We start from the raw sequence: 11422 nt of genomic DNA, 5'->3' as shown, positions 1-11422 counted from the left end.
AGAGAGAGGAGAGTTCTTGAAACTACAAGGTCATGCTGCTCAAGGTCATTGTGTGCTGATAGCTGCAATTATGTTAGATTTACAGCAATTCAATGCTTACCCTATTATTTTGGATAGGCACGACTTATTGCACAGTGCTCCTTAAAAGAGATACTGTTACAAAGGCACGTGCATTTGATCATGTGGAGATGGATAGCATAAAGTACAGTATTTTATACATGCATTCTAATGCTTTTGAATGAGATGTCTAAATTTTACAGCATGGTTATGTGAGAAACACTGTAGGCTGTAGCCTAGGTATCATCTCGTTTAGGAGGTGCTCCAATCATACATTTCAAACGTCATATTAAATTCGTAAAAAAAAAATTTAAAAAAAAAAAAAAAGAAAAAAAAATGGCGAAACGAGACAAGAGACTCATAAATAAAAAGAGGAATGAAAGAAATACTCCACGGTCTGTAAAGACGCCAGGAGGGGGCGTGGCCTGACAGCCAAGACTCGCGCGCTACTGTAAAGTTTGTCACACAACTATTAGCTTGTCCTACGTGCACCATCTCCTCGCGTGGAACATGTGCGCGTGAAATATGATGAGGATATTTCCCTTCTGCAGACTTTTTCACACTCAGGGGAAGAAGCAGAGTTGAACTGAGCCAAACTTCGTTCAGCCAATGTGACATTCTCTTCAAGGGGAGTTTTCAAAGTCAACAAGGTAACAGTTGAATTGTGATCATCTTGACTGTCGCTCGTGTTTGACAATTTTACCTATCTAGTGACGATTTGGCAATGTGACGTCACCCCCAGAGAATAGAGTGATAATTCAAATAGGAGCTTTTCCCTTTTGGAGACATAAAAAGCTTACCACAGAAGTCGATAATAGCCTACGCTGTAATTTAAAGCTCTATTTTTGGTCTATGTTTAGAGGTTTAAACAGACGTGGCAGAAGTGCTCGTACCGTGTGCTTAACAGATACTTGTGTAGAAATCCCTGGTAAAAGTGGAATTATTGATTCAACTCCTTAGCAAAAGTTAAAAAATAAATAAATAAATAAATAAATAAATAAATAAATAAATAAATAAAAGGTACAGACTGAAATTTACTTTAGTACAACAGCTAAAAGTTCAAATGAGTTTCTTTATACTTATCAATTATATAAAATACCCGTTTGGATGACTTCAAACTTAATTTTAAAAACTTCCCTCCACTCAAAATACGTATAACACTTCCCACGTGGTCAACTGTTTTGGGGGGAAGATGGCTTGTAGGGCATACTGGATTCATCTTTGATGCAAGCTAAATTCTGACATAACTGAACTGTCACCAGGTCCTCCCAAAACAAAACATATTAATAGACAGTAATAGTAACATAAAAATACACATTACCTGTAGCTACTGTATGTGCGTTTGTTTTATTTATTTTTTTCCAGAAGAAGTTGAAGACAGTTTGAACGCCAAAAGCTGGTGCACTGGAATAAAGCCACAAATCGTCTTGTGACTGACAACAAAAAGATTTTCTTAAAATAGACCATGGATGGGGCATATCTGAATAATTGCCCTTAATGCTCACTGCTTCTCATTCCTCCATATCGCTGCTGTCCCTGTTTTTCCACCTTATACAATAATCAATTACGCCGTGTCGTCATTCACGACGGTTGGAAAAAAGTGACAAGCATTTTAACAAAGAATGGAATGTAGCGACTACAGCTATCCGCTTTCAAAGATGTGGAGTAAAAGTTCAAAGTCAGCAGAACAATAAATACTGAAATTAGGTACATATGCCTCATCCACCAACGGTTTTAAGGGTGATACTTCGTAAATCCATTATTTTTATGTACTTACGCTTAAAAAGTTAGTATATAGTGAGAATTACTCCTCCATATTTACTGATTGTTTTAATATACTAATAATACATTTGATTTATTATATGCATGCTATCTATCTATCTATCTAATAAAACAAAAAAATATTCAAATATGCCTGCTAAAAATACTCGTTAAACTACATACTATGACAAATATTTCTTGAAATGCTTACGTTTAATATTATATAATGACAACCAAATGTCACATTTAAAAATATTTTTTAGTATACTTCCTCCTATTGTTCATTCCATTATGAAGAATCAAACCTAACCTGCTCCGTTTGAGAAAAAGGCAGGCAGGACATGAATATGAATTGAACTGGTGACAGCCCATAAATCAACAATAAAGAAATACATTTCTAGCGGCATCAGACACATAGAGGTACTCTATTGTGACAACTGAAGCTCTGTGACTTTCTATGACACTAAGTGAAGATACAAAACATCTGTCTAAACCAATGCTTCCCAACCTTCATTGGGCCAAAGAATCCATTTTACATGACAAAAATCTTACAGCATGCTATGCTGCTATACACAAAAAGTATAACAACTGAAATAATAGTAGAACGAGGGAAGACAAAGGTCTGACATTTCCTGCTTTTTATCTGTCCAATATTGTGCTTCATGTGAGGAATAAAATAAAGTATCTGGGACATATATTCACAGAAGATCTGTCTGATGATGATGACATGTATAGGCAATGTAGGACATTATACGCACAAGCAAACACTCTGGCTCGCAGGTTTGGTTTCTGTACGGACAAGGTGAAGATCGAATTGTTTAAATCATACTGTACACCGCTGTACACAGCTCACCTGTGGTCAAACTACAAGAAAGGAAGTTTGCAAAGGCTGCAGGTGGCCTACAATGACGCTTTGCGGGTGCTCCTTAGGAGACCAAGATGGACTAGAGCAAGTGAGCTGTTTGTTACAGCTAGAATAAACGGATTACAAGCTACTTTGCGAAAGCTTGTATACAGTTTTATTTGTCGCTTGAATAGGACTATGAATGAAGTTGTGCTGTCTTTGACTGATATTAAGTGTAGTGCTGTACGGTATCAGTCTAGGATGTGGAAACATTGGTATGACTGCCTGATGACTGTATAACAGTCCCCCTGTTTTTTATTGTTTTTTATTGGTTTTTAATGTTTTTTATTGTTTTTTATTGTTCTTTTATTGTTTTTTGATGGTGTATATTTTGTTATTCGTTTGTATTGGACTTAGAGTCTGGAATAAAGTTGAAGTTGAAGTTGAATAATAACCCGCCTCAATTTATTCCCAATTTGGTTTACTCTATATGAAATCTGTCCCTATTGAATTGAACACAAAGATGATATACTCGACAGAAGCCATGACTGATTTTTTTTTTTTTTTTTTAAAGGACAACAGGTGGATACAGTTTTTTCGTGCTTTCTGCTATCTAATGGAAGAGAATTTCAATCTTCTGTCTATCACTACAAGTACATGTTGCTGGTACAGGTATAGCGTGATAAACAAAGATACAGTGGAACCCGCTATTTGTGAAGGGTAGGGACTGGGTCGGTCCGCGAATAATGAAAATCTGCTTAGAGTTGACACCCATTTTTTTATTTTTTTATTTTTTTTATTTTTTTTTATGTCGTAAACTACCAGGCTCCGGCCTTCCTGGGTGGAGTTTGCATGTTCTCCCCGTGCCCGCGTGGGTCTTCTCCGGGTACTCCGGTCTCCTCCCACATTCCAAAGACATGCATGGCAGGTTAATTGGGTGCTCCGAATTGTCCCTAGGTGTGCTTGTGAGTGTGAATGGTTGTTCGTCTCTGTGTGCCCTGCGATTGGCTGGCAACCAGTCCAGGGTGTCCCCCGCCTACTGCCCAGAGCCAGCTGAGATAGGCGCTAGCAACCCCCGCGACCCTTGTGAGGAATAAGCGGTCAAGAAAATGGATGGATGGATGTTGTAAACTATCCATGAATAGGTGACTCCATGGGTGCCGATGCGTGACTAAGAATCACTGGTCTAAACTAAATTAGCAGACCTCAATCATACAGAACTAGAATCCTGAGCCGTGCAGGTCAACCTTACAGTCAAGCAGAAAAATTGTACAAGTTGCGCTGTTCACATTTTCTTCACTTCCACCTCCCTTTGTCTTTTAAACAAACGACTCCATCTTTTCACCTGATCTGATATGGCCACACACCATCCATCCATCCATCCATCCATCCATCCATCCATCCATCCATCCATCCATCCATCCATTTTCTGAACCGCTTCTCCTCACAAGGGTCACGGGGGGTGCTGGAGCCTATCCCAGCTGGCTGGGGGCAGTAGGCGGGGTACACCCTGAAATGGTTGCCAGCCAATCACAGGGCACACAAAGACGAACAACCATCCACACTCACAAGCACACCTAGGGACAATTCGGAGCGCCCAATTAACTTGCCATGCATGTCTTTGGAATGTGGGAGGAGACCGGAGTACCCGGAGAAGACCCACGCAGGCACAGGGAGAACATGCAAACTCCACCCAGGAAGGTCGGAGCCCGGACTCGATTTTGCGTCCTCAGTACTGGGAGGCGGCCGTGCTAACCACTCATACATCGTGCCGCCCGCACTTTACCATGTCACGAGAATTAAGTTCTGCTTACATTTTAATGAGATATTTAATTAAATGAGACCCCACTGATCAATACAGGAGCAGACACTGACTAGAATCAAATTAAATCAAACTTTATATATATATTTATATTACACCCATCCTTTCATATAATACAAGTAAAAGGAACCCGACTCTAATTTTGCTCCATATGATTTATTTGGCTGTTACCAAAATAACTTTGAGTTTCATTTTTCAAAAATCATTTCCAGTTGAATACATTTTGTAGAAACTTTATTTGTATGTACGCCGCCATTGTTGTTTACGTCGCAACGCATTCAGTGCGTAGTGACGTAGAATAGCGTCTGGCTCTCTGCCGAGCAACCCGAAACGGGTATAAAGAAAGCGAGGTAAGCCACCGTAACGTTCCTCAAGGAACGATCAAAACTCCTGAACGCGTCTGGTGAATGACGAGAGCACGGCGTGGGGGAGGGTGACTCTGCCCATTGCATGTTGGTTTCTTTATATTAGGCAGACAGCCAGCTGCCATTCTACGTCATCACGCAGCGAATGCGTTGCGACGTAAATAACAATGGTGGTGTACATACAAATAAAGTTTCTACAAAAAGTATTCAACTGGAAATGATTTTTGGAAAATGACTCCCATAGATACTGTATGTTAGTAACAACCAAATAAATCATATGGAGCAAACTTGTCATCACAGTCGAGGTTCTTTTTAAAATGCAATTCAACACAACAAAGACATGAGTATTTTCCTCCTCTCAGCAAACAGTTTGTTGGTTCCTCCTCCCAATGGCCGCCTTGTAAGCTGGGGTCCGTGCTGGGTCTTGGCCAGGCAGGTTTTATGACCACAGCTCTGTCATTGCGCTGCACCATCATCTTCAATCTTCTTCCCAGGCAAGACCTCCGATCCCCACTGCCCATCAGCCCCATCCCTTTTCCCTGTGCCAGCTGTTTCTCTCAGTCTTCCCAGCACTTTGGCAAATGGAGGAGGAGGATGCTTTGTTTGTTTATTCTCTCAGTGACAGAGGAGTACAGGTGACTATTCCGACGTACGCCGGAGTCACATTCCCCAAAAATTTCAGAGCAGTCCCTGTGGCTCCAGGCCGACATGGAATAAATCTGTTTGACCCTAAGCGCCGCACCTTTCATTAGGGAATTCCAAACTAATTGGTTTACGATGTCATTGCATGTAGAATCCATCTATGAGTGCTTAGACCCTCAAGAAGGAAGAGTATGTCTGTGTTGACTCAACAACTGAAGATCAACTGAGGGAGTGCGTCACTGTCAGTCAGCCTGACGCCGCCTGCATGTAAACCATATTTGCATCGACGTGGTAGGCTTGACAACGTTTCTCTCGAGGACGGTACTGTTTGCTCTGTCATATATGGTATCATTCCAAGTGATCTTAAGACATACATAGTTCAGTGTCTTTTACGGTTTCCTGCTGTAAAACTAATTGTATATCTTCGAGGATGGGGGTGTGGTGGAAGTCAACAAGATTGTTTGGAGCAAGGAATTTATTGTTGGGAGCCGTGCGCAAGTCCAGCCAGCTTTCGGCTTGTCAGTTTCCACCGACATGTTGCACTTTAACAAGCTTTGTGTCACCTTTCGAAAGAGGCCCTCCTCCTCCAGCTGACTGACATTTTTTTGAAGTTGTACAGAACTGTTCAGAGCAGGAATGCTGCTAGACACAGGGCTACGGTAGCATTTCTGCCCTTTATAAAAGATTGTTCTCGACATTGTTTGACGCTCAGTCAGTTTGTCATCAACTACAACTGGTGCCTCCGTTGCGTTTGAGGTGAAGTGTTTTACAGGGTTTCTTTTGTACGTCGCCTGAAGGCTTGTGACGGGTGATAAATCAAGCGTGATTCATAAAAACAGGTTCTCCTGTCTGCCAAGTTTCATCTCCTCTCTTCAAACCTCAGAGACGTACAAATAGATTTTGGCCTGCAGCCATACCTCCCTGCAACGTCTTCCTTTAGCAAACGGCTCCCCTGTCAACACCCCACCCCACACCGCTGTTCCCTCCTCCAACCGTACCGGCATTTATCTTCCCCCACTACTACCTCGACACAGGACCATGATGTTGTTTTCTTGAAGCTTTTCTTTGACTGTCTTCCATGGGAAGTACCTGGCAGCAGATCCATGTGGCAGGCCCATGCCTGGACATGTCTGTCTCCCCCTCTCTTCTGTCTGCACGGCCACATAGTGTGAGGATCGGAGTATCCATGGAAATGAGGGAGGTGTGTGTGTGCGGTTTGTTGATAAAAGTTGTATTAAAGAGGATTTGGGCCTCAATGACTGCATATTTGAAGTTTGTCAGTGCCACAAAGGCGTATACATAGTCATAAAATGACCTCATTGCTGATGGTGTTGCGAAGTCACTATTGGAATGTGTGTAACAAATAAAGAGCTGATGTTTATTAAGAGTTAATTATTTGCCCTCTTTCTGTCTGCAGGTTTTATAGAGCGTCTCTTTCCCGCCATGTGGTAATCATCCGAACAACACCAAAAAAAGATACTGAACAACAGCTTGAGCCGCTGATCTCATCTACAAACGTGCACCTGCAACGCTCACATGGCCCACCATTATGAACCCTGGTTACGGACAGCACCATCTAGTGGCAGCACAGATGACATGAACATCCCTTTCTGGTGGGACCTTCAGAGGGATGCTCAGTCTGCGAGCTGGGTTGACCTCCACACAGGGCAAAGCGCTGACTTGCCTTCTGTGAGTCCAGGGCCCACCATGAGTCTCCACTCTTCTTTAGGCTCCTACGCTTCCGACCCGCAACTGTGCTCCTTGCCGCTAACTCAGCATCTGCCAGCCTCTCACTCCCCTCACCTCTTCCCTCCGGATGGCTTCAAGATGGAACCGCCGGCTCCTGATATCTCGCAACAAGATTTGTTCGCGGTGGAAGAGCCACGGGAGAACGTCGTCTTGGCCCGGCCCAAGTCCCAGAGGCGTTCGTCTTCCAGAGGTGCCGGCCAGGCAGCGTGTCGCTGCCCTAACTGCGTTCAGGCCGAGCAACTGGGCCACGGCGCCGATGACAGCAGGAGGAAGCACATGCACAACTGCCACATCCCTGGCTGTGGTAAAGCGTATGCTAAGACCTCTCACCTGAAGGCTCACCTGAGGTGGCACAGTGGGGACCGGCCGTTCGTCTGCAACTGGCTCTTCTGCGGCAAGCGTTTTACACGTTCTGATGAACTGCAGCGCCATCTACAGACGCACACCGGTAGCAAGAAATTTTGCTGCGCGTTATGCCCTCGGGTGTTCATGCGCAGTGATCACCTGGCCAAGCACATGCGTACGCATGAGCCCTCAGCAGGGCACGGGGAGGAGAGTGTGAACGGAGAGGGCAAAGGCTTGGATGCCCCCACACCTCCTCAGCCATCATCAAACATGTCTGCACCTGACAACATTGAGCCTCCAATGAAGCTGAAATGTGAGACAGACCCCTCCAACTCCAGTGTAACTGGGTAGTCTAGTCCAGCTAATTTCATCACTTTCTGAATTTTGTTTGAAGTTTGATCGAAAAAGGGATGCCATCTGTTCTGTTGCACTTTCTGCTATCAGTTTTATAATTCAGCTGCATGTTTGGGTTTTTAAGCCTAAACAGATGGAAGCTCCTTGGATCCAAACGTGTTCTTCTATAGTTCACAAAATTATTGCTCTTGACTACAGGGCCATCAACTCAGTGATTAACTATTATAGCACTCTGACCTCTGCCTAGTTTTAACCAAAAGTGTTTTAACCAAAAGTGCGCTTACAGCACCGTCATATTTTTATTCTGGCTTGTGGGAAGAGTTTCAGCATGATAAAATAAACAGACTACATTCATACAAGAAAAGTTTGAAAAATGGAAATCAGTTGTTTGTTTGTTTGTTTTGTTGATGGAGAATGGCGTAAAAGAATAACTGTCTGGATTTAAACCAGAAATAAATGGATTCCTCTGCACATAAGCCACCCTTACACAAGGTTTTCACTGTGTTGTTGCTTTTATTTTCATAATCCCTAATAAACGACTAATACCTACATTTGTTGTTAAAAAAAAATACAATAAAATGGTCAATTTAGCAACTCAGTTGATGCCAGAGTCTGTTGCAAGACTTACAAGCTTTACTTGTGGATCATACAACATTGATTGCTATGGTAATTACATTTTTGTATTAATGAAAGAAAGACAATTTGAATACATTTTTTGGGATAAAGAAAATTAAGCAAATTGACACATCACTTGTCTAGCAAATGGAAATAATTCCCACAAATGATGTCAAAACATGGATATATGCATATTCACAGTTAACAGTGGTCTCAGCAGTGTAAGATTCTTTTAAAAAAATGACAACTATATCAATCAGAGGTTGGGCGAGGACTGATACCAGTATTGGAATCATGCTGATTTCAAGGTATCGGTATAGTCGCGATAGAAGCTTGATACTAGTAGCTATTGGTCGCCCTCTTGTGGCCATTTTACAATCAGGAACTAGAAATTACAAATGTAGGAGATTTCAACTACTCAAACTACTCAATACTTGAGAACTGGTTCTGGCATCGATCTGGGAAAAAAAAGTGGTTACCAAATATCACTTATGATAACGTCAATCATAAATGCCTTGTCTATTAATGCTACCAGGAGCCTTGTTGATGTTTGCAATATCTCAAGAAATTAGAATCCACTGGTCCATGTGGCCAAAGCAGTAGTAACCAGATCATCAATGAAAAATTAAAGGGCACATCGATGTGAACGCCCAACATTCATAATTGTATCTGTCTCCGAATGCAATTCTATATGCACCTCCCCTCAATCAATGTTTGCATCTACTAGATAATTTTGTGACGTGATCTGTCAAAAAGGTGTTCACATCTCTTTGGATTTCATTGAAAGATGAAAACAATTGGTTGGTGTTAGTCTGTAGATGATAAGTACATAATAACCACAACAGGCACATGTATTGCAAAGAAACTACTGTTGAAGGAGGGAAAATTTTCCTGGATTTCTCCAGGTGATGAACTTCAACACAACGCGTGCCGTTAGGAATATAAATCAAAATCTCATCAGCAATGCTATTTCCATGTTTAAAGAAAATCTTTAAATGTACAATGATAATTTGAATAATTACACATTTTAAAACTAAAAGCATCAAGGAAGAGGTTAAGAAATGACTAAGATAATGACTACTGTAATTAGGAAGTTTACAATATTGCAGTCTTGGAAGATAAGAAACTTAACAGTGGTTGGTTAATTGTTGTGTACTGAATATTAATATTATATCTAGTAATAGTTTATGGTGTTTCCTTTATGTTGGTTTTAACATTAGCACAATATACTTTTTAAAATAAATTTCTCTTGTCATTTTAAGTTGTAGCGACTGTAATAAAAAACATTGATGGTGATGATGTGGTGTAATATTGTTTATTTAAACTATTATTGTCCTCCCTATGAATAAAAAACAAACAAACCTGTGTACATGTGTTTATTTTAATTTTGTTTTGCCATTTAAATTATTTGCAAGTATGAACTATTCTTATTCGTATCTCATTGATATGCAATATGAATTGCTTTGTTTAAGGGGGTCGAAGATATAGGCCCTATACATAACAGTTTTGGGGTTGGTGGCTGCAATCTGGGCTCCGGCCTTCCTGTAGGGTGGAGTTGGCATGTTGTTTTTGTAGGTAATCTGGCTTCCTATCACACTCCCAAAACGTTGTTATAGGTTCACTGAAGCTTATTAATTGTCCATAGTTGTGAATATGAGTGTGAGTGGTTTCTTGTGCCCTCACTGTCCTGGCCTGTGATTGGCCGACAACCAGTCCAGACCAGGTGTACCTCACCCGTCAGTTGGGATATGCTTCAGCTCACACTATTGAAGACAAGCTGTTTTGTTTTTTTTTTTTGGGGGGGGGGGGGGGTGGATAGTTCATTGTACAATTATTTGGTTAGGAAAGTCACAACATTGCAAATTGTAGCATGACTATAGAGTTGATGTGCCAAAAAGCTCCACTTTTGTCCAAAATCTGTCCAAAATCTTTGTAGCTTGTCAATATGCGTTTTCACAAATTTCAATCTTACATTTTTATGATTTGCTTCCAACAGTGGTGTCCTCATTGATCATCTCCCATGAAGTCCACTTTGGCTGAAACTGATATACCTTGGCCTCGGATTGCACTATTAATCTCTTTATAGATTGTTCTTGGCTCTTTGGAAACCATTTGAAACTATTCATCTCTTGAATTTATCACCAATTTTCCTCTTGCAGCCATGTCCAGGCTACAGTCCCATGGATCTTGAACTTACGAATATGTGCCATCATTAGCACAGGAACATCAAGCTGCTTTGGAGGTGTCTTATAGGCTAGCATTTACCTTTAACTAACATTTCTATAATTTTATTTCTAATATCCCGAGACAACTCTCTCCTTCTCCTTCTGTCATCCATGTTTAGTCTGATACACATCAAGTCACCAAAAAGCACAGTGAGGAGTTTAGTATTATAAGCTTGAAGAAGCTTGTGACGTCAATTAAAGGACACACCTGAGCTAAACATGTCTCTCTGGTCAAATTATTTTCAATCTTTTCCAGTGGTGCCTCATTTTTGTGCAGACATTTCTTTCTCTTTCTTTCTTTCTTTCTTTCTTTCTTTCTTTCTTTCTTTCTTTCTTTCTTTCTTTCTTATAATTTTGTTGAACAATTCCAAATAAATTTTGAATATCTGATTTTGATACCTATTGTTACTTTTGTAAGTTTCAAGTGACTTCAGTGACCCTGGTTGTTTTCTTTCATTAACAGAGGGGTACCACCAACAATTTTGTCCATAAAATAATAACAACAATAAATAAAAACAAAAATAAAAACGTGATGGTAAACAAATTAACCCATCATCGATTAACGTCATTTCGAAACCTTTACCTGAAAACCACCAGCTTAATCATGTGTCCATGAGTTTCTTCGTACACGTACAATTGATTT

General features: G+C 40.9%; 1 protein-coding gene across 1 annotated transcript; it reads left to right on the top strand.

The window, feature by feature from the left end:
* Positions 1-548: 548 nt before the first annotated feature.
* On the top strand, positions 549-8415 carry sp6 (Sp6 transcription factor). Its single transcript, XM_077524898.1, has 2 exons — positions 549-707; positions 6909-8415. Exon 2 carries the CDS (start codon positions 7028-7030, stop codon positions 7934-7936), a length of 909 nt encoding a protein of 302 aa, XP_077381024.1. The 5' UTR covers positions 549-707; positions 6909-7027; the 3' UTR covers positions 7937-8415.
* The last annotated feature ends 3007 nt before the right edge of the window (positions 8416-11422 follow it).

This window comes from Festucalex cinctus, chromosome 6, assembly GCF_051991245.1.
Source record: "Festucalex cinctus isolate MCC-2025b chromosome 6, RoL_Fcin_1.0, whole genome shotgun sequence".
Taxonomy (NCBI): Eukaryota; Metazoa; Chordata; class Actinopteri; order Syngnathiformes; family Syngnathidae; genus Festucalex; species Festucalex cinctus.
Note: the sequence above shows the minus strand (reverse complement) of the source record. Positions and strands in the feature narration are given on the sequence as shown.

Bases quoted from the DNA above. Each gene is read 5' to 3' on its own strand.
- sp6 (XM_077524898.1), top strand. From the start codon at position 7,028: ATGGCCCACCATTATGAACCCTGGTTACGGACAGCACCATCTAGTGGC.